This window comes from Pleurodeles waltl, chromosome 4_1, assembly GCF_031143425.1.
Source record: "Pleurodeles waltl isolate 20211129_DDA chromosome 4_1, aPleWal1.hap1.20221129, whole genome shotgun sequence".
NCBI lineage: Eukaryota > Metazoa > Chordata > Amphibia > Caudata > Salamandridae > Pleurodeles > Pleurodeles waltl.
This window is the reverse complement of record NC_090442.1, coordinates 764,276,604-764,300,788: the sequence shown is the minus strand read 5'-3', so window position 1 is coordinate 764,300,788 and position 24,185 is coordinate 764,276,604. Positions and strand designations below refer to the sequence as shown.

The 24,185-nt window shown below is 47.3% G+C and overlaps 1 protein-coding gene across 3 annotated transcripts in view; it reads right to left on the bottom strand.

Annotated features, from left to right (window-relative positions):
* TNPO3 (transportin 3) overlaps positions 1 to 24,185 on the bottom strand; it is a 991,461-nt gene that overhangs the window by 433,184 nt on the left and 534,092 nt on the right. For all 3 annotated transcript variants that reach the window (XM_069229384.1, XM_069229382.1, XM_069229383.1), the window contains exon 11: positions 8,664 to 8,803. In XM_069229384.1, the coding sequence (XP_069085485.1) occupies positions 8,664 to 8,803 (140 nt within the window). The remainder of the gene's footprint in view (positions 1 to 8,663; positions 8,804 to 24,185) is intronic.

The following is a 24,185-nucleotide window of genomic DNA, read 5'->3' as shown; positions in this document are numbered from 1 at the left end:
ACTGCAACTCTTCAGCCTGCACAAGAAGAAGGAATCTCCCTTGGTGTGAAGGAGTCCCTCCCCTACAACTAGCAACAACCAGCTTCATGGATCCCCTCTCCTGCTGAGCTGCGTGGATCCTGTATCATGGGTCGTGGTCCAGAGCAGTCCTCTTGGGCCTCTCTGCCAGCTGTCCAACTTTGGTGGAGGTAAGCCTTTGCCTTCCCACGCCGGACAGTACCCCCGTGCACTGCGTCTCTTGCAGCTGTCAAGGCTTGTTTGCATCTCCTCCAAGGGATCTTCAGGTGATGTGTAGCTCCAGCCCCCGGTACTCCATCCTGCAAAGCACAGCCTCCTGTGTGGTTCTCCTGCGGCTTTGGATCCTCTTGTACTGCTGCATGGAATTCTTCTGCCACTCCTGTGTCCTCATCTTGTGGGTGATGCCTCTGCTCCTGTGGACTCTCCGCGACGCTGAGGGCCCCCTATGACTGCCCCTCCTGGGATGAGTCCTCTTGGGCCTTGCTGATCCCTGGCAGCACCTCTTTTTCACTAACCACGAGTTTGCCTTTGCTAAGGCTTGTTGGTGGAATTCCTGCACTGACACGCGTCTGCAATCTTCCTTCCATTGTGGGGCTGCATCTTCATCAATCAGGAACTCTTCTCCGGCTCCAGGGCTGCAGTGCTGACCTGTTCTTCATCACCATCGACCAACTCCTGCATCCACAGCTGGGTGGTTAGTAGCCTCTAATCCTCCTGCACTCCCCTGTGACTCTTGGACTTGGTCTCCTCACTCCACAGGTCTTCTTTCTTCAGGAATCCAATACTGGTTTTCTTGCAGTCTTCTCTGGGTGTCTTTTTTCCCTTTTGGATGGTTTGGGGAAAATCAAGTGATTTACTCCTGAATTCCTGGTCGCTCGGGGGTACTGTGTTACTTACCTTTGTGATTTTCTAGTACTCCAAGCTCCCCTCTACACATTTTACTTACCTAAGTAGGTTTAGACCGTAGTTCACTGGGATCTTGCTAATCAGGACTCCAGTGCCTGTGCCCTCTCCTCTAAATTTCATTGCAGATAAACTTTTTACACCCACAATTGGCATACTTGTGCACCCATTTAACTATCTAGTATTCGTTACCTAGGTACCCAGGTTACTGGTACACCAGGAGTACCCCATGGGCAAGGATTATGCAAGGAGGGCACCAAATGTCCCCTTCAAAGCAGTCTGGTGGTGCTCAGAGGCCACCCCACCTCAGCCCAGCCCTTACATACCTAATACACAGGGGGTGGTGGTCACACCTTGTTCTGCCTCTCCAACCTGAGCCAGGGTTGCCAGCAGGAGAGAAGAACAGTGTCTTGGGTCAGCAGCAGCCTGGGCTGGCAGCTTGTCCACATAAGGCTGCACAGGCAGAACTGGGGAATCCTCTAAGGAACACCCAGAGTACATGCTATGATGCAACTAGCATTTGAATCGGTGTAGTTGCACGATTCCAACATGTTTGATGCTGAACATGCCTACATTCGGAGAAGCCATTATGTAGTTGGATCACTTGTGTTGACCAGTGTCCACTAGATACCTTAAGATGGCTTCCCCGCACTTACAAAATGCAGGAAAAAGAGCCTGGGGTCTGTAGGGGAACCCTGCTCATGCAGCTGTACTCTCACACTTAGAGACATGCACCCTGCCCTTGGGCTGAAGGGCCTACCAGAGGGGTCACTTACAGTGTCTACATGCGGGGACTAAGATATGAGGCAAGCCTTATATCTGTGAGGAAAGGGTGCATGCACAATTTCATGCAGGCTGCAATGGCAGACCTGAGTCACAGTTTGCATGGACTCCTCTGCGTGGCATAATACATGCTGCAGTCTCTAGGGCACCCCTGGTGTACCAATGCCCTGGGGAACCTAAGTACCATATCAGGGCTTAAATAATCATAAAAATTTTACTAGACCTGCAGGTCGAATAACTTAAGCAATTTACACAACCTAACTGGAATGTACTTGACCCATAAACGGGTCTCAAATTGTGTGATCGTAGCCAAATAGTTTACAGAGTGGCCTTTTTCTTAATTCTCACATGAGTGCACCTTCAAATACGTGAGCTCAGCATTTCTGCAGTAGAAACAAAACCTCTTTTGTTTGATTAAGTAGACTAATGTTTGCTGCATGCATCACAAGAATCTAGTCCACATACCCATGAGGTCTATCCCACATAACATAGTATTTCTTTTTACTAACATTGCCATCCGGACAGGAGAGTTTCTCAGTTTGTTTAAACTCGCAGTTTTAATAAATACATTACTAAACCATGATGTGGTAACCTACTGTTCATCTACACACAGTAACTTGATGTCCAAAAACCTCTCCACCAACTTGCAGCTTTACTGATAAAACTATATAGTGTATTAACAATCTGTGAAAATTGGGTTTCAGAAAACATATCCTTTGCACATCCACATGTAAAGTAATTTGATTTGTTTTCATACTATTCAAATATTTTTTCATCACACAAATATATAAAAAAGGGCTTTCACAACTATTGAAATATATTTTGAAATGTTGCACAGTTGACTTAAGTCACTTAAATGTGTGTTAGGAAAAACCTGACACCCTATTTCCTTTTATTTTAGATTCTAAGCAGCAGGTCACGCAGTTCACCTTAGAAAGTCGTGGAACTCTGCAATCCGAAGGAAAATTAATTGTAAGAAAAAAACGCACTCTTGACCTCGGTCTGTGAACACAGAGCAAATGTGACATAGGAACAGCATTTAAAGGAATCTTTTATTACCCTTCCACTTTTCAACTGAACAGAACACCTGTTCAGTGTCAACTTGCCAGAAGGTAAGAGAAAGTATTAAAAATAGCTCAACCTGATCAAATAAGACTCGCCAATGAGAGTGGGTTGAGTGGATTGTTCGAGCCCTGCATATTCTAGGGATTTACAGGGGTACACCAGTATGCCAACTATGGTGTGTAAAGAATACCAAGACCACCAAATTTAGAGGCGAGAGGACAATCACTGGGGTGCTGGTTAGCAGGATCCCAATGAAAACAGTCTAAGCACACTGACAGGAAAATGTGGGGTAACCATGCTAAAAAGAGGGACTTTCCAACAGAGGGTAGAAAGGCTTTCATTACCAGTTGACTGCACGGAGCTCCAGCACATAATATGGACTCCACATTCCGCCAGAGAGCACGGTCTTCTGATCTCCACATTTCCCAGATGGACACCCCCATCCCAGGAGTGACGCGTCTGTCACCTTGGGATGTGGAGGTTTGGACCACCAAGTTCTCTGGGGTAGGGTGCTGGGTGAGTAAGTTTGGTTGCCGTTCGGGCAGGACGGTGGCTGCAGGTGTTTGCCATATTCCCAGGATCCCCTGTGTAAGGAAATGCCTCCTTGGCATGGTTGCCCCCTGACTTTTTGCCTTTGCTGATGCTATGTTTACAATTGAAAGTGTGCTGAGGCCTGCTAACCAGGCCCCAGCACCAGTGTTCTTTCCCTAACCTGTACTTTTGTATCCACAATTGGCAGACCCTGGCATCCAGGTAAGTCCCTTGTAACTGGTACTTCTAGTACCAAGGGCCCTGATGCCAAGGAAGGTCTCTAAGGGCTGCAGCATGTCTTATGCCACCCTGGAGACCTCTCACTCAGCACAGACACACTGCTTGCCAGCTTGTGTGTGCTAGTGAGAACAAAACGAGTAAGTCGACATGGCACTCCCCTCAGGGTGCCATGCCAGCCTCTCACTGCCTATGCAAGTATAGGTCAGTCACCCCTCTAGCAGGCCTTACAGCCCTAAGGCAGGGTGCACTATACCATAGGTGAGGGTACCGGTGCATGAGCATGGTACCCCTACAGTGTCTAAACAAAACCTTAGACATTGTAAGTGCAGGGTAGCCATAAGAGTATATGGTCTGGGAGTTTGTCAAACACGAACTCCACAGCACCATAATGGCTACACTGAAAACTGGGAAGTTTGGTATCAAACTTCTCAGCACAATAAATGCACACTGATGCCAGTGTACATTTTATTGCAAAATACACCCCAGAGGGCACCTTAGAGGTGCCCCCTGAAACTTAACCGACTGTCTGTGTAGGCTGACTAGTTCCAGCAGCCTGCCACACTAGAGACATGTTGCTGGCCCCATGGGGAGAGTGCCTTTGTCACTCTGAGGCCAGTAACAAAGCCTGCACTGGGTGGAGATGCTAACACCTCCCCCAGGCAGGAGCTGTAACACCTGGCGGTGAGCCTCAAAGGCTCACCCCTTTGTCACAGCCCAGCAGGGCACTCCAGCTTAGTGGAGTTGCCCGCCCCCTCCGGCCACGGCCCCCACTTTTGGCGGCAAGGTTGGAGGGAACAAAGAAAGCAACAAGGAGGAGTCACTGGCCAGTCAGGACAGCCTCTAAGGTGTCCTGAGCTGAGGTGACTAACTTTTAGAAATCCTCCATCTTGCAGATGGAGGATTCCCCCAATAGGGTTAGGATTGTGACCCCCTCCCCTTGGGAGGAGGCACAAAGAGGGTGTACCCACCCTCAGGGCTAGTAGCCATTGGCTACTAACCCCCCAGACCTAAACACACCCTTAAATTTAGTATTTAAGGGCTACCCTGAACCCTAGAAAATTAGATTCCTGCAACAACAAGAAGAAGGACTGCCTAGCTGAAAACCCCTGCAGAGGAAGACCAGAAGACAACAACTGCCTTGGCTCCAGAAACTCACCGGCCTGTCTCCTGCCTTCCAAAGAACTCTGCTCCAGCGACGCCTTCCAAAGGGACCAGCGACCTCTGAATCCTCTGAGGACTGCCCTGCTTCGACGACGACAAGAAACTCCAGAGGACAGCGGACCTGCTCCAAAAAGACTGCAACTTTGTTTCAAGAAGCAGCTCTAAAGAACCCTGCAACTCCCCGCAAGAAGCGTGAGACTTGCAACACTGCACCCGGCGACCCCGACTCGGCTGGTGGAGAACCAACACCTCAGGGAGGACCCCCGGACTACTCTACGACTGTGAGTACCAAAACCTGTCCCCCCTGAGCCCCCACAGCGCCGCCTGCAGAGGGAATCGCGAGGCTTCCCCTGACCGCGACTCTCTGAAACCTAAGTCCCGACGCCTGGAAAAGACCCTGCACCCGCAGCCCCCAGGACCTGAAGGACCGGACTTTCACTGCAGAAGTGACCCCCAGGAGTCCCTCTCCCTTGCCCAAGTGGAGGTTTCCCCGAGGAAGCCCCCCCTTGCCTGCCTGCAGCGCTGAAGAGATCCCTTGATCTCTCATTGACTTCCATTGCGAACCCGACGCTTGTTCTAACACTGCACCCGGCCGCCCTCGCGCCGCTGAGGGTGAAATTTCTGTGTGGGCTTGTGTCCCCCCCGGTGCCCTACAAAACCCCCCTGGTCTGCCCTCCGAAGACGCAGGTACTTACCTGCAAGCAGACCGGAACCGGGGCACCCCCTTCTCTCCATTGAAGCCTATGCGTTTTGGGCACCACTTTGAACTCTGCACCTGACCGGCCCTGAGCTGCTGGTGTGGTAACTTTGGGGTTGCTCTGAACCCCCAACGGTGGGCTACCTTGGACCAAGAACTGAACCCTGTAAGTGTCTTACTTACCTGGTAAAACTAACAAAAACTTACCTCCCCCAGGAACTGTGAAAATTGCACTAAGTGTCCACTTTTAAAATAGCTATTTGTGAATAACTTGAAAAGTATACATGCAATTGAAATGATTCAAAGTTCCTAATGTACTTACCTGCAATACCTTTCAAACAAGATATTACATGTTAAATTTGAACCTGTGGTTCTTAAAATAAACTAAGAAAAGATATTTTTCTATAACAAAACCTATTGGCTGGATTTGTCTCTGAGTGTGTGTACCTCATTTATTGTCTATGTGTATGTGCAACAAATGCTTAACACTACTCCTTGGATAAGCCTACTGCTCGACCACACTACCACAAAATAGAGCATTAGTATTATCTATTTTTACCACTATTTTACCTCTAAGGGGAACCCTTGGACTCTGTGCATGCTATTCATTACTTTGAAATAGCACATACAGAGCTAACTTCCTACACCCTGTGTTTGGTTTGAACCAGGTACCTAAAAGGACATCAGTGACAGTTTCAATGAATGGAAGAAGAGGCTCAGATGAGGAAACTCCCAATTGTAACACCTCTGTCAAGATCCAAGTCTTGATTGCCACCGAAGGCAGCTGAAGGTCAAGGACCTCAGCCACCTCGGCACCACCATAGCATATGATACTCCCTCGTCTATAGCCATGGTTGGGGGAGAAAGCAGACCAGTATCTGGAGCAGTATCAAGTCCACTGGCTTCATCCAGTTCCTCACACTGGTCCATATTTGGGTCTTTTTCATATGGCTGGTGTCCTACAGAGGCCTAACCTGATGTAACAGGGTTCAGGCTCTCTCCTAGGAAGCACAGTTCCTGCCAGCGTTGGACAAAACCCCTCAGGCTCTGTTTCAGAGTTGGAAAATCGAAAAAAGGATCGACAAAAAGTTGATAAATATCCAGTCAAAAAGTGACTGAGAGGTAGCTCTTCTCAGGATCAGCGATGGCTGGTGTGGAAAGAAAAGAACTGGTGGCGTACCTAGGAGGCACCTATATAACTACTGCGACTTCACTTTGGGGCGTACGACGCAAGCAAAGCTGATCGATGCCACCTTCTGGAACACAGGGGTACTGCTCACAAAAAATCTTCCAGTTACAGTCTGACTCCTAGGAAATTAAAAGGAAATCAATCTGCAGCTAGAATTCTATATCAAACAGAGACTAACTGTGGACACCTGTCCAGGCTGCAGATCTGCCGTCAGCACTTTTGTCTTAATCTCAATGGGGGCGGGAGCGGTAGTTACAAACTTCAGCCACAGGCAGGATGTTCATAGTAAAAAAAAGTTGATTTCTCCCATGAGAGAAAAAGAGAACTCAACCAAGTGTCCCAGAAGGTGTTACAGACCACTAGCCTTCCGTAAGAATGTACAAATTAACTTCATAATACTGGACATCATCTGCATCATCTCCATTAACATCTAAGAATATGCAGGCACTGATCAAAGTCTGAGCCATACAAATTGTGGAGAGTTATTTCCTGGCAGAGTAAGTGTTCTGTCCGAGTCAGAATGAGGCTGGAATGTTTGTGGGGTATAATGTAACTTTGAACAAGTGGGTTTTGCATCGGAGTCTGGCAAAATAATATGGTTCGACTCTGGTGTAGGGGTTGACAGCAACATGACAGGAAAAGGAGTGGGTTGTGGAGCCAGGTTTGAAGTCAGATTGGGCGTGAGCCCAGAGTTGGGGCAGGCCTCGGTGTGGGGTCAAGAGGAAAACAGTGAAGGAATGAGCAGCAAATGGTAACTCAACTGTATGCCTCCTCGTTCATGTGGGTCCCAAAGACATACCCAAAGGAAGTCCACAGACTGCTAAATATGTACAGCATGAGTTTGCTGAAAACCTCAATTTGCAGTCACCTTGCGGGGAAACTCCATGTGCATCAGGGCGAAATGGGGGAATCAGTTCCTTGGAAGGGAACCAGGACTGAGAAAGACCTTGATGTCAATTAGACAGTAAGATGGGTAGGATTCCCACTTTGGCTTGCTTTTCTTTTTTTTCTAGGACTTATCCAAGGGCTTTGAATGTGAACAGGATCTGTTACAATGGCATTGGGAGAGGGTCAGCACCTTCGGCTGTGAGCAGGACTTGCGCACCTTCCGTTCGTGTTCAGCAACTAAAGTTCGGCTGAACGTTCCTGAACTACCCTGCACTTCAATGAGGTGCAGGCCTCGTAAGCCATGACCCTAGACACCAGATGTAGACACCATAGGGGATGTGTCAAAGACATCTGCTTGTAACAATCCCTACAAGGTTTAAACCCTGTTTTGGGTGAGGACATAACTGAAGAGATATTTTGCTACCGAAATATGTCACAAACAAGGGAAAGGTTTGGGAGCGCTTTGTGGATCTTTGTCTGAAGGTGTGGAAACAAAGAAACTCACCTCTGTGCCAGGCAAGACAAAGCTGACGCTAAGCAGCACGACTCCACCTACCAGCACACCGGATCAATGCCATGAAAAGACACTGGATCCAGTCTGGCACCAGGGGAAATTCACAAGTTAAGGAATCTATAGTTAGAAGTATCAATCAGAAAAACTAGAGCTACAACCTGACTAACTGTTATAGGGGACTGGTGTGACATGTTTACATCAGACAGAAAGCAGCATGTAAATCACCTTTTATGTCACTAATGAAGAGATCCAACATAGAGGCCACCTTGAAACGTATCACAGAGAACGAATGGAGCAGTATAACAGTACCTTTCCACACAGCATACACATTTAGCCCCTAAACTACCATTTCCCCACTAGAGTCCCAAGGATGCACTGATGCCATAGCAGTTTATCATTCTCTGAGATATAACATTTAATGATTATAATATATTATGTGCAGAAGACATCTACATATGGGACACGTTAAAGCAACATAATACCACCAAACACTACTACAAAGAAATACATTAATTTGGTTTTAAGGGCTACCAAGTGAATGTATACAAAACATTTACAAATGTAACAACAAATTACAAAATATTAATCACCGGCTTGCTGTGGAGGGCGTTAGAAACAATTATAAGACTAATGCATTTCTATTAAAACATGTAAATGAAAGGATGAACACTCACCCAGAAACTGCGGGTTGCGATCTACTACCTCACTCATTTCCCCCACAAGTTCTATGCTTGTGTATCTGACAGCAGTGTGCACAGATTCTGGCAGTCGCACCACACCATCCAAAACCTCTACTAGAGTGGGATTATTCTCTCTATAAATAAATAGTTTCAAAGTTATTGCCTGAAATTCCGATACAGCAATTAAGTCATACAATGTCAGTCAATCTGTGTCTATTCAAAGGAGAGAAGAAGAACCCAGTTACTTACCTGTAATTATGGTTTAGCAGCTTAAAACTCTTCTAGATTCCAACACTTTACATAATCTCGCCATCTGGTACATGGGATGAAGGGTCTGTTTTCTTCAAAACATTGTTAATTTGTGGTTAGGGGTCACATTAAGCTGAGACACTGCAGGATGTCAACAGTAATCATGAAATTCTGATGTGGGTGGCAATCATTTTAGGATTATTTTTTCTTTATATCTTCAGCATGTGAACCTTTAAGAGTTCCAAAATCTAAAACCATAATTACATGCAAGTAACTGGTTTATTTTGCAACATGAAATCACTTCTAGATCCACATACTTTGCACAGACTTAGTAGAGGTATCACCTGCTTTTTGGCACAGGCTATAAGAGGGAGAGGAAGCAAAAATATTTTTGAGCTGATTTGCTCCACTTACCTGTTTTCTGCGAATTTAAGTCAAAACAGTAATGCTATGCGGTCCATGTGACTCCTCTGCATATTTCCTGTATGGAGGCGTTGGCTACAGAAGTCATCAGAACCCCTTTCTTTCCGATAGAGTCTGCCCTTTGTCTAGTTATCAAAGGTTTATTTTCTAGAGTGCAACAGAACTGAAAAGCCTGTACACTCCATCTATAAACAGTGTTCCTCAAAATAGCTAACAATACAACAAAAAGGGTGGTTGATGCTATAGAGTTTGCACATCCAATCCGATATGTATGTATACTTCTTAGGGGAAATCCTTTAGTCCTACAGAAATAAATGAGGTGGGTGCCAGCCTGGTTAAGCACCCAACCACCACTGGTGTTGAAAATGCTTACTGGAAGGCCAATCAGGATTGACAATTGTTAAAAGATACCAGGGCACACCGGTGTAGTCCAACAATGTTCATCCAAGTGATAGAGTAAATTTCAAAGTTCAAAGACAAGTTTCTATAGTTGACAGAGGTTTATTCTTCTCAAGAAATAGTAAACCGAACATACAGCCGACACGTGTTTCGTCATTTTGACTTTCTCTAGGCTGCAAATCAAATAAGCAAGGAATAGGATGACAATAAGAACATAACAGATGGTAACAGGGAATTGTCATTGTATATTACCAAACGTTGGGTGATGAAAGAAAGTCTCTTGGATGATCATGCCTTCTAATAAACTGGCGGATATCCCTATGGGATATGGAGGACAGTGGACAGCTTAGGTGTAATGAGGAGATCAGAGATAGTAAGTGTAGGAAGTTGGCTCTGTATGTGCTATTTCAAAGTAAGGAATAGCATGCACAGAGTCCAAGGGTTCCCCTTAGAGGTAAGATAGTGGCAAAAAGAGATAATACTAATGCTCTATTTTGTGGTAGTGTGGTCGAGCAGTAGGCTTATCAAAGGAGTAGTGTTAAGCATTTGTTGTACATACACACAGGCAATAAATGAGGAACACACACTCAGAGACAAATCCAGCCAATAGGTTTTGTTATAGAAAAATATATTTTCTTAGTTTATTTTAAGAACCACAGGTTCAAATTCTACATGTAATATCTCATTTGAAAGGTATTGCAGGTAAGTACTTTAGGAACTTTGAATAATTACAGTAGCATATATACTTTTCATGTAAAACACAAATAGCTGTTTTAAAAGTGGACACAGTGCAATTTTCACAGTTCCTGGGGGAGGTAAAGTATTGTTAGTTTTAGCAGGTAAGTAAATTACCTACAGGGTTCAGTTTTGGGTCCAAGGTAGCCCACCGTTGGGGGTTCAGAGCAACCCCAAAGTCACCACACAAGCAGCTCAGGGCCGGTCAGGTGCAGAGGTCAAAGAGGTGCCCAAAACACATAGGCTTCAATGGAGAGAAGGGGGTGCCCCGGTTCCAGTCTGCCAGCAGGTAAGTACCCGCGTCTTCGGAGGGCAGACCAGGGGGGTTTTGTAGGGCACCGGGGGGGACACAAGTCCACACAAAGTACACCCTCAGCAGCGCGGGGGCGGCCGGGTGCAGTGTGTAAACTGGCGTTGGGTTTCCAATGGGAGTCAATGGGAGACCAAGGGGTCTCTTCAGCGGTGCAGGCAGGCAAGGTCGGGGCTCCTCGGGGTAGCCACCACCTGGGCAAGGGAGAGGGCCTCCTGGGGGTCACTCCTGCACAGAAGTTCCGTTCCTTCAGGTGCTGGGGGCTGCGGGTGCAGGGTCTTTTCCAGCCGTCTGGACTTTAGGTTCAGGCAGTCGCGGTCAGGGGGAGCCTCGGGATTCCCTCTGCAGGCGTCGCTGTGGGGCCTCAGGGGGGACAACTTTGGTTACTCACGGTCTCGGAGTCGCCGGAGGGTCCTCCCTGAGGTGTTGGTTCTCCACCATTCGAGTCTGGGTCGCCGGGTGCAGTGTTGCAAGTCTCACACTTCTTGCGGGGATTTGCAGGGGTCTTTAAATCTGCTCCTCTGTAACAAAGTTGCAGTTCTTTTGGAGCAGTGCCGCTGTCCTCGGGAGTTTGTCTTTCTTGAAGCAGGACAGTCCTCAGAGGATTCAGAGGTCGCTGGTCCCTTGGAAAGCGTTGCTGGAGCAGGTTTCTTTGGAAGGCAGGAGACAGGCCGGTAAGTCTGGGGCCAAAGCAGTTGGTGTCTTCTGTTCTTCCTCTGCAGGGGTTTTTCAGCTCAGCAGTCCTCTTCTTCTTGTAGTTTCAGGAATCTAAATTCTTAGGTTCAGGGAAGCCCTTAAATACTAAATTTGAGGGTGTGTTTAGGTCTGGGGGGTTAGTAGCCAATGGCTACTAGCCCTGAGGGCGAGTACACGCTCCTTGTGCCTCCTCCCAAGGGGAGGGGGTCACATCCCTAATCCTATTGGGGGAATCCTCCATCTGCAAGATGGAGGATTTCTAAAAGTTAGAGTCACTTCAGCTCAGGACACCTTAGGGGCTGTCCTGACTGGCCAGTGACTCCGCCTTGTTATTCTCATTATTTTCTCCGGCCTTGCCGCCAAAAGTGGGGGCCGTGGCCGGAGGGGGCGGGCAACTCCACTAGCTGGAGTGTCCTGCGGTGCTGGAACAAAGGGGTAAGCCTTTGAGGCTCACCGCCAGGTGTTACAGCTCCTGCCTGGGGGAGGTGTTAGCATCTCCACCCAGTGCAGGCTTTGCTACTGGCCTCAGAGTGACAAAGGCACTCTCCCCATGGGGCCAGCAACATGTCTCGGTTGTGGCAGGCTGCTGGAACCAGTCAGCCTACACAGATAGTCGGTTAAGGTTTCAGGGGGCACCTCTAAGGTGCCCTCTGAGGTGTATTTTACAATAAAATGTACACTGGCATCAGTGTGCATTTATTGTGCTGAGAAGTTTGATACCAAACTTCTCAGTTTTCAGTGTAGCCATTATGGTGCTGTGGAGTTCGTGTAAAACAGACTCCCAGACCATATACTCTTATGGCTACTCTGCACTTACAATGTCTATGGTTTGGCTTAGACACTGTAGGGGCACAGTGCTCATGCACTGGTGCCCTCACCTATGGTATAGTGTACCCTGCCTTAGGGCTGTAAGGCCTGCTAGAGGGGTGACTTATCTATACTTGCATAGGCAGTGAGAGGCTGGCATGGCACCCTGAGGGGAGTGCCATGTCGACTTACTCATTTTGTTCTCACTAGCACACACAAGCTGGCAAGCAGTGTGTCTGTGCTGAGTGAGGGGTCTCCAGGGTGGCATAAGACATGCTGCAGCCCTTAGAGACCTTCCTTGGCATCAGGGCCCTTGGTACCAGGGGTACCATTTACAAGGGACTTATCTGGATGCCAGGGTGTGCCAATTGTGGATACAAAAGTACAGGTTAGGGAAAGAACACTGGTGCTGGGGCCTGGTTAGCAGGCCTCAGCACACTTTCAATTCAAAACATAGCATCAGCAAAGGCAAAAAGTCAGGGGGTAACCATGACAAGGAGGCATTTCCTTACACCAAGGGTTCCCCTTAGAGGTAAGATAGTGGCAAAAAGAGATAATACTAATGCTCTATTTTGTGGTGGTGTGGTCGAGCAGTAGGCTTATCAAAGGAGTAGTGTTAAGCATTTGTTGTACATACACACAGGCAATAAATGAGGAACACACTCAGAGACAATTCCAGCCAATAGGTTTTTGTATAGAAAAATATATTTTCTTAGTTTATTTTAAGAACCACAGGTGCAAATTCTACATGTAATATCTCATTTGAAAGGTATTGCAGGTAAGTACTTTAGGAAATTTGAATAATCACAATAGCATATATACTTTTTACATAAAACACATATAGCTATTTTAAAAGTGGACACTGCAATTTTCAACAGTTCCTGGGGGAGGTAAGTTATTGTTAGTTCTTGCAGGTAAGTAAACCACCTACGGGGTTCAAATTGGGGTCCAAGGTAGCCCACCGTTGGGGGTTCAGAGCAACCCCAAAGTCAACACACCAGCAGCTCAGGGCCGGTCAGGTGCAGAGGTCAAAGAGGTGCCCAAAACACATAGGCTTCAATGGAGAAGGGGTTCCCCGGTTCCAGTCTGCCAGCAGGTAAGTATCCGCGTCTTCGGAGGGCAGACCAGGGGGGTTTTGTAGGGCACCGGGGGGGACACAAGTCAGCACAAAAAGTACACCCTCGGCAGCGCGGGGGCGGCCCGGGTGCAGTGTGCAAACACGCGTCGGGTTTCCAATAGGTTTCAATGAGAGACCAAGGGGTCTCTTCAGCGTTGCAGGCAGGCAGGGGGGGGGGGGTTCCTCTGGGTTGCCACCACCTGGGCAAGGGGGAGGGCCTCCTGGGGGTCACTCCTGCACTGGAGTTCCGATCCTTCAGGTCCTGGGGGCTGCGGGTGCAGGGTCTTTTCCAGGCGTCGGGATTTCAGAGTCAGGCAGTTGCAGTCAGGGGGAGCCTCGGGATTCCCTCTGCAGGCGTCGCTGTGGGGGCTCAGGGGGGACAACTTTGGTTACTTACAGTCTTGGAGTCGCCGGGTGCAGTGTTGCAAGTCTCACGCTTCTTGTGAGGATTGCAGGGGTCTTTAAATCTGCTCGTCTGGAAACAAAGTTGCAGTCTTTGTTGAACAGGGCCGCTGTTCTCGGGAGTTTCTTGGTCTTCTGGAAGCAGGGCAGTCCTCTGAGGATTCAGAGGTCGCTGGCCCTGGGGAACGTGTCGCTGGAGCAGTTTTCTTCCGAAGGAGGCAGACAGGCCGATAGGGCTGGGGCCAAAGCAGTTGGTGTCTTCTTCTCTGCAGGGTTTTTCAGCTCAGCAGTCCTCTTCTTTAAGTTGCAGGAATCTGATTTCCTAGGTTCAGGGGAGCCCCTAAATACAAGATTTAGGGGTGTGTTTAGGTCAGGGAGGGCAGTAGCCAATGGCTACTAGCCCTGAGGGTGGCTACACCCTCTTTGTGCCTCCTCCCAAGGGGAGGGGGTCACATTCCTAAATGTCAGAGTCACTTCAGCTCAGGTTGCCTTAGGGGCTGTCCTGACTGGTCAGTGACTCCTCCTTGTTTTTCTCATTATCTCTCCTGGACTTGCCGCCAAAAGTGGGGGCTGTGTCCAGGGGGCGGGCATCTCCACTAGCTGGAGTGCCCTGGGGCATTGTAACACGAAGCCTGAGCCTTTGAGGCTCAATGCTAGATATTACAGTTCCTGCAGGGGGGAGGTGTGAAGCACCTCCACCCAGAGCAAGCTTTTGTTTCTGTCCTCAGAGAGCACAAAGGCCCTCACCACATGGGGTCAGAAACTCGTCTCTCAGCAGCAGGCTGGCACAGACCAGTCAGTCCTGCACTGAACAATTGGGTAAAATACAGGGGGTATCTCTAAGATGCCCTCTGTGTGCATGTTTTAATAAATCCAACACTGGCATCAGTGTGGGTTTATTATTCTGAGAAGTTTGGTCCCGAACTTCCCAGTATTCAGTGTAGCCATTATGGAGCTGTGGAGTTCGTTTTTGACAGACTCCCAGACCATATACTCTTATGGCTACCCTGCACTTACAATGTCTACGGTTTTGCTTAGACACTGTAGGGGCATAGTGCTAATGCACCTATGCCCTCACCTGTGGTATAGTGCACCCTGCCTTAGGGCTGTAAGGCCTGCTAGAGGGGTGACTTACCTATGCCACAGGCAGTGTGAGGTTGACATGGCACCCTGAGGGGAGTGCCATGTCGACTTAGTCATTTTCTCCCCACCAGCACACACAAGCTGGCAAGCAGTGTGTCTGTGCTGAGTGAGAGGTACCTAGGGTGGCATAAGACATGCTGCAGCCCTTAGAGACCTTCCCTGGCATCAGGGCCCTTGGTACCAGGGTTACCAGTTACAAGGGACTTACCTGGGTGCCAGGGTTGTGCCAATTGTGGAGACAATGGTACATTTTAGGTGAAAGAACACTGGTGCTGGGGCCTGGTTAGCAGAGTCCCATCACACTTCTCAGTCAAGTCAGCATCAGTATCAGGCAAAAAGTGGGGGGTAACTGCAACAGGGAGCCATTTCTTTACAGTAAGCATGCAAAGCACATGCCCAGTGTGATTGGATCATTAAATGTGCATATAGTAAAACCTGTGTTGTAATTACAGTGTCACCAGGATGCCAAATAAACAATACTAAATCACTGAAGAAATGTTGAACGAACCCAGAATTTTCTTGAAAGTAGTATCCAAAAGTATTGGGAGGTACGTCTTCCCCCAGGTGGAAAAGAGGAATAACTAAGAAGTCTTGAACATTCTGTGTTTTCTAAATCAGTCTGGATTTTCTGTCGTATTTCAATACATATGTCTGTAGAGAATGGCCATGATAAGCCTGAAATATACTTGATTAAGTGAAGAGGTCCAAGCATTGTATATATTGAGACAAAATAATAGTAATGTAGTGTATATCATCAGGTGAGTATTCTGTTATAAAAAGTGGTGAATATAGATAAGAGTTGTTAAACATAGCATATCTGACGAGCTACAAAATGTAGTAGATGATAGAAATGAAATACATTTCACTAGGATGTTCAGTGTATGATAAAGAGTGCCGTAACTGTGCTGTTACCCCAGCTGGTACACCTGGTTATCAATAACATATGCCATGTAGTCAGTAGGAGCAAGAGTTCAAGGAATTAACATTGAGTTTTTGTTTGTTGCGTAAAGGCTTTATTGCAGAGTTCAGGTATGCGTCTTTTTGTGAAAGAGCATTCTCAGCTGTTAGTCACTACCCCCGAGACATTGTAGCAATAGGGTATGGCAAAGTGTTGGACAAGGGCACGTAGTGCCGAACAAAGGCAGAGTAGAGAACATGTTGACCCCGTTCCTCCGTCTGTAAAATCAGCGCGCTCACCTGATCAACAGTGTCCTGTGCCGTGTAGAGTAAGGCAGTCGTATCTGGTACATTCGTGAGTGTGCTACCTATGTGCAATAAAGGTAATAGAAAGTGGTCTAGCCAGGGAGGAGTGAAGAAAAGACCATGGGCTCCATCTTGTAGTGGAGTAGTTACGTGAAACACAAAAATATAGTGACTTGTATTGGGAAATAAGGAGTATATAACGAGAGACAGATGACTTCCGGACAAAAGGACAAAGCATTAATTTAATACATACATTGAAAAATATAATATGCAGAATACAAGCAAAGCTAGAAAACGGGAGTCATTCCCTTTGTTCCCTTATTGTTTTGTTTGATACAAGAGAGGTCATACAAGACAAAAATTGATCCTATAGCTAAACTAAAAGAAATTAAACACAATCAGAGATTTATACTATTAATCAAAGGAAAACATGTAGATCTTTTTCCATATTTAATCCCTCCTCCACTGCCCTGGGTTTAATAATCCAATTGCTTTCCAGGCGTCTCAGGATCAGTGTTCTATTACTGCACCGTGGTAGTACACTTACCGCGTCTATACCATGTGCACTAATGCCTAAAATTTCCTGTTGACCATGGGCAGTATTATAGTCTGTGGCAAAAGGGTAGTTAGTGTTGTTCGTGCAAATGGCCCTTATGTGGTCTTGGATTCTATCCTTTGTGATCTGATGGTACTGCCAACATAAATGTGGCCACATATGCATACTAGACAATATACAACATATTTGGTATTGCAGTTGACGAACTTATGGATTTTATATGAAGTCTTGGTGTTATATTGGAGACTGACCATCTTGTCTTTTAGGTAACAACAAATCCTACAGTAGCCACACTTCTAAGAACCGCTGGGGCGGTTTGGGTAACCATGTATCGGTGATGTTGGGTGTTAGGAAACTATGACACAATGAGTCCCGTAGTGTATGACCTCTGCTGTAGGTGATGCTGGGTCTACTGGAAAGACCCTTGTTAAGGGAATTGTCGGCTAATAGGAAAGACCAATGTTTGTGCAAAATTTTGTCTATCTTAACCCACTGTGAGAAGTGATGAGAGATAATTTGCTGTATAGTTTTTCCTTTTTAGATGTGGTCAGTAAATCTGACTTCGTTTTTTTGATTCTGTTACTGGCTTTACATAAAATGCTTTGGGAGTAGCCCCTTTGTGTGAAGTCTTTTCATCTGATTTAGTTCATTATGGAAATTGTTGTCCTCGCTGCAGTTTCGTCTAATTCTAGTGACTTCTCCTAAGGGGATAGCTCTAATATGTGAGGTGGGATGAGATTTATTTTTGCATGAAGTATTGCATTGCAGGCTGTCAGTTTCCTATATAGTTTGGAGCCAATTGTGTTCTGCTTTATGTATAGGGTGTTGTGTAGAAAACTGACTAGTGTCATACTAGGTTCACTAGAGAATTTGATGTTATATGTGTTTGTGTTCAAATGTTGGAGAAAGAGTCCGAGAAGGTCTGAGTCCCCAGACCAAAACATAAGTATATCATCTATATATCTCCCCCAGTATAGGATATGTTGTGTCAGTTCAGGAGGGCACTTTTGCTGAAGATGTTTTTTTTCAAAATAACCCATGTATAAATTTGCAAAGGAAGGTGAAGATTTTGCCCCCATAGCTACTCTGTGTATTTGACAGTACATGTGCCATTATGTATAAAAATTTTGTCCAGAACGGTTTTGATAAAGTCTACTAGCATGTTTGAGTGTTCCAATAGGGTAGCGTCTTGTGTATCCAGAAAATGCTGTATGGCAGTGGTTCCCAACCTGTGGTCCGGGGACCCCTGGGGGTCCGCCAAGCCTCCTCAGGGGGTCCGCGACAGCTTAGACAATTAAATAATATTAACAGATTAGGTCCCCAGCTTTAAATAATGACTCAGTTGGGGGGGGTCCTCGGATTCCAATAAAGATTCAGTGGGGGTCCCTGGGCTCCAATAATGATATAGTGGGGGTCCACAGAAGTCAAAAGGTTGGGAACCTCTGCTGTATGGCAACCATACCTTCTGTTCTGGGAATATTCGTATATAATGAGGCAACATCCAAGGTCACTAGAAAGTGTCCCTCTGTCCACTCAAAATCACTAATTTTACATAGTAGATCCTTTGTGTCCCTAATGTATGAGGGTAGGTTGTAAACAAATGTCTGTGTTCTGATAGGATCCCCACAGAGAAACTATCCCTGAAATGATGGGTCTGCCTGGTGGAAAGACACCAGTTTTGTGTATTTTGGGAAGTCTGTAGATGCATGGTGATGTAGGTGTAGGGTTGTACCTGTAGAAGTACTCCATGTCAAAAATGAGAGATCTATCCCTCCAATATCTAAGCTTTTGATGTATGCAATTAATGACTTTCTTTAGAGGATGTGTGTAAGTTTCTGATATGCAAAAATATCGGTGGGTTGTCGATCTATCTCATTCAGATAGTACTGCTTGTTCATGAGGACTATGTTGCCCTCTTTGTCGGCTTCTTTGCTAATGAGATCTCGCGCTCTTGAAACATAATGTAATGCATCTTTCTTCTTTGGTGATACCGTTTGTTATGGTTTTACGTCCTGTGTGATACAGATCTTCCAGTTGGTATAGATCTAATGTTACTCGTTTAAAAAAAATGTCAGACATTGTCAGTCGGTAGACAGGGTGTAAATTTTGAGGAAGTTTTAAGTACACTCTCTACGCCAATATCAGAATCTATCTCAAGGTCAGTCAAGATATCCAAGAGTGAAGGGGAGAGGCAAGAGGTATGTTCTATAGAGAGTCGAGTTTGTATGTCTTTTATGACTTTTATGGGCGTGTTACTGGGTGTGGTGTATCTGATAAAGACTTCTAGTTGCAGATTCCTTACCTTAGAATTTCCCCAGGCATCAGACTGGATCTGGAGATTTTTCTTCGAGCAGTATCCTGGCGCGTCGGTAGGTGGCGTCAGTCGACTCTGCAGGCGTCGTGGTCGCCATGATGACGTCGGAAGTAGTACATAGATGCCACCCTCACGTAGTGACATCAGTTCTTTTCTTTCCGTGCCATGCGCTGTTCTGGAGAGAGCTACCCTATGCTATTTTTTTGGCCGAATTAGACCATTTTGTCAAAGTTTTTGGTACGACTTTGGTGCGTTGAGATGTCCCCGAAGACCAGGTTCAAGCCTTGTGAGGACCGCCATCGGACGATGTCGGTGACGGATCCTAATCGCATTTGTCTGTGGTGCCTCGAGCGCGACCACGACCTGGTCCCCAAAGCTAATGGCGGCCCGGCACTCGACTCCGCGTAGGTCCCGGTCTTGCTCGAGAGGAAGGTCTCGAGATCGGTCGTGGAGCCATCACCACTCGTCTTCTTAGAAGTCCTCTGATCAAGGTAAGAAGAAGAAGTTTAAGAAGTCCCATCGCTCTCTGACTTTACCCTGTCACTCTGCCGATGCGACACGGGACGAGCGTACACGCACTAGACCTCCGTCCTCGGAGCCTGTGTCTGAGTCGACTCCACGCTTCCCGAGTTTCCCGGAGCGACCCCCACCCAACTTAAGGAGTTTTACGAGGCCATGCACCTCATCTTTGGGCGGGCTGACCCAGATACGGCCCAACTGGTTCGGCTGAGGGGCCTTCGGGTTCAGGCCCGACGGCTTAGGCCCTGGCCATTGAGGTCGCCTCCGGATCCGTGCGTGGATCCGCACTGACGTCTGTCGCAACTTCGAGACCTTCCCCAGCGCCGGGTCGATTGTCGACGCTCCCGACGTCGGTAGTACCCACTATCGACGTCGAACCAATTCTTATCCCCTCGGAGTGGAGTTGGCTGACACCGCCATTGGCTTCGGTGGGCCCTATTCGCCCAAGGTCGGATTCAGACCCATTTTCCTATAAGTACGAAACGGGGAGGAATTGGAGGGGTCCCTGGACCCTTATGCATACCAGGATGACCCTGCCATGGACTGGGCACAGGACTTGGGCGAAGCCAGTGGTCTGGATACTTCTAGTACACGTTCTTTGCGTTACCTTATGACTCCAAGCTTCCACTAGACAAAAGCAAGTTCTCTCTCCAGAAAGAATATAATCGCCAAAGTTATTTTCACATATTTACATTACATACACTCTGATCTGCTTAGTACACGTTCTTTGCCGCACACGTTCATTCTGGGAGTTTTATTTTTATAATGTGATCCAAGCTGGAAACCAGCCCTTGGAGTAATATTCGTAGAGTTCCCCAGCTTCCTAGTTTGAAGCGTGATTAGGTCATTTTGTTTATGTTTCTGCTTTGCATTCTGGGACTTGTAGTTTTATTTTTATAATGTGATACGAGCTGCGAATACAAAGCAGAAACGTGACTAGATGAACTACACACGTATTAGTCTGGGACACTTGAGCTGTGTGTGCGTGCATTTATAAACCTAAAATCGAGGAGAGCTGTTGGTTATGCTGTACAATGGTCAATAATTTATAACTAATATTTTAGTTCAGTATTATGTGAGGTGGCTCTCCTCAAGCGAGTGAAAAATTATGGGTGTTAAGTTCGACCCCAGACTGCAGTAAAGGGACAGTGATCCAGTAAGCATGCATTCTTGAGTAAAATTATTTGTTCATTGCCCTGTGGGCAATGTCGCCTGTACCATCTGCCAAGTAAATATGTTTTGCACCTGGAGTGGTTTGTGTTTTTAGGGCCTTATTTAAAAAAAAATCAAGTAGGCCTACTAGCCCCTTATTTATAGGTACGGCCACTGGAATTATGTGGCAGAAAGGACCAAAATATGCAACAGGATTGCAAATTAAAGTGGCAAAAAAAAGTTCAGTTATGCATTTACAATGCCAATAGCTCCAACTCAAGTGTATGCTGTAGTAAGCTGGGTTCTGGTTGTAGTCCCTCCACATTTGTGCCTGGAGTTAGTATGTTTTGCTTGTAGTGCACTGAGATCCTGCTAACCAGGACCAGTGCTCTCTCCCCTAACATTGGTGCACCCATGTAAGTCCTTCCTATTGGTACCTAGGTACCCAGGGCATTGCTACACCAGGGGTCCCCATGGGCTACAACATTTATTATGACACCCATGGGAGCCCATGCAAATTGTGATTGCAGGTCTGCCATTTCAGACAGTGTGGAAGGGTGCATGCACTCTCTAACGGCTAAACGTAGCAACTGCACTTAGACCAGAGGTGTTCAACTGGGGGGGGGGAGCAGCCCCCCCTTGGGGGTCCTCAAGTGATCCCATGGAGGGCACCAGGTTCTGGCCAAAAGAAGCATTATGAAAATAACAGTGCTTTGGTTTAAGCATTTTAAAAAAGGTAACAGAACTTAAATGCAGTATTTAAATAAGTTGAGGCATATTTAAGTATTGCCAACTTAATAGAATAACTGTGAAAAATTCTATTGTGGGGGGGGGGGGGGGGGGGGGGGCATGGCATTAAAACGTTTAAAAACCACTGACTTAGACATTACAAGTCACCCCTCTGGTAAGCCTTTCAACCCAAGGCAGGGTGCATGTCCCCAAGTGTGAGGGTACGCCTACATTAGCAAGTTACCTAACAGACGACAGGCCAATTCCTGGACTCTAAGTGCGGGGAAGCCACCTTAAGATATGTAGTGCACACTGGTCAACACAAGTGGTCCAACTACATAATGGCTACTCAAAAATCAGGTATGTTTGGTATCAAACATGTTGGAATCATGCAACTATGCTGATTCCAGTGTTACGTGCATGATAGCATGTACTCTGGGGGCTTCCTAGGGGGTCCCCCGGTTTCTGCCTTTGCAGCCTTAGGGGGTCTAATTGCCAGCCCAAGCTGCTGCTTAACCCAGACACTGTTCTGCCATCCTACTGGTGAGTCAGGCTGAGGCCGGAGAAGCAGAACAAAGCATTTTCTAAAAGAGAGAGGTGTGACCACCTCTCAATGTATATTAGGGGTCTAGGGTAGGGTGGCCTCTGAACGCCACCAGACTTCTTTAAAGGGCACATTTGCTGCCCTCCTTACATAATCCGGTTTGCACCAGTTCAGGAACCGCCAGTTCCCACTCTGGAGAGAAACTACACAAAGGACAGTGGACAGACCAGTCCCCTAATCCAGCTCCTCCCCTTCGGAGGTGCACAGAGATCTGCCAGGTGGCCTCTTGATTCTTCCATCTTGAAAATAAGATGTGCAGAGGCCCCTAGGAGCATTTGACTGGTTAGGCCAGGTAGGTGACGTTCCTGACCCCCTCTGATAGGTGGGTCACTGCATAGAGTGACCAACCCCCTTTTACAGTAATTTAAAGGCTCCCACGTGGAGGAAGGTGGTGGTGGGGGCGCATATATTCATCAGTCAAGACTCTACAAGGAACTCTATGCAAGATATCTTCTGCTCCTGGCCTCTGGAACCACTGCTGGTCTTCGCGGAAACTAAACAAGTTTGTTTCTGGTGGGAAGGCTCCCCTTACAACATTGCTTCTCTGGATCCTGCAAGAATTCTGCAACATACAAGGCTTCATCCTTCAGGGTCACAAGGACTCTACCTGCACCAGGAAGCATGAATGAATCTCCCTTGGACTGAAGGATTTACTCCCCTGCAACCGCAGGCACCTCAAGACAACGTCGACTGGTTGGTGAGGTCTACTGTCCTTGGATATCTGAAGATCCTACTTCACAGGTGGCGAGTCTCTGGCCTCCTCTGGGTCCTGTATGTCTTCTATCCAGGTTGGGAGACTGTAGGCCCTTGCTCTTGCCACTGGACTAGCACCCCTGCGCACCACAACTGTTGCATTTGCAAGGCTTGTAGATTCTTCCTCCGGGAGATCTTCAGGCTCCAAGAAGCCCTGGACTCTAGCACTCTGCAAACCGAAGATCAGCTCCTGTCCTGCAACTCATGTGATGTGGGACGTCTGCTTTGCTGGGCTGGTAAGGCCTCCTTGTTTCTCCCTGTGGGTCACTCAAGGGGGCTCCACAGACTTCTGTTGGCCTTCCTGTGTGCTGAGGGCCAGCTCTGACTCTCCCTGAAGGGTAGAGTCTCCTGAACCTTGCTGGTCCCCAAAATTGTGCAAACTCCTCTTTTGCCCCTGTTTGCATTTGCCAGTGATTGTTGATGAACAGGCTGGTCATGAACCCTCCCGCAATCTGACGAATGGCGAGGGGCAGCTTGTAGGCGCCTCCTGGGATCTTCTGCAGCTCCTGGACCCCGCAGCTGGACTTCTTCCACGACTTGCAGGAACTTCACCTCCAGGAGGGTGTTGCCTCCCTCTCCCAAAGGAAATCCTTTGTTCTACCTTCCTGGGCTTCAGCTGGTCAAGCAGCAGGAGGGAAGAAACCTGTCTGTAGGATGGCAGCAGCTCAGGCTGCTCGAGAAAACGCTTCAAACTGGTAGGGGCAAAGGTGGGGGTCCTCTAAGGAACCCCAGAGTGCATGGAATTATGCAATCAATACTTGCAACAGTATTGGGGGATGATTCACACATGTTTGATACCAAACAGGCCCAAGTTCGGAGTTACCATTATGTAGATGGACATAGGTAGTGACCTGTGTCCAGTATATACGTAAAATGGCAAACCCGCACTTACGAACTCAAGGAAAATGAAGCTGGAGTTCGTAGGGGCACCTCTGCTCATGAAGGGGTCACCTCACACACACAGGTACTTGCACCCTGCCCTCTGGGCTAGGAGGGCCTGCCACAGGAGTGACATACAGTGGCCTGGTGCAGTGACCTGTAGTGAAAAGGGTGCATGCATTTTTTCACTCAGGCTGCAATGGCAGGCCTGCAGACACATTTAGCATGGGCTCTGTAAGGAAATGCCTCCTTGGCATGGTTACCCCCTGACTTTGTGCCTTTGCTGATGCTAAGTTTTGATTTGAAAGAGTACTGAGGCCTCCTAACCAGGCCCCAGCACCAGTGTTCTTTCCCTAACCTGTACTTTTGTTTTCACAATTGGCACACCCTGGCATCCAGATAAGTCCCTTTTAACTGGTACCCCTGGTACCAAGGGCCCTGATGCCAGGGAAGGTCTCTAAGGGCTGCAGCATATCTTATGCCACCCTGGGGACCCCTCACTCAGCACAGACACACTGCTTGCCAG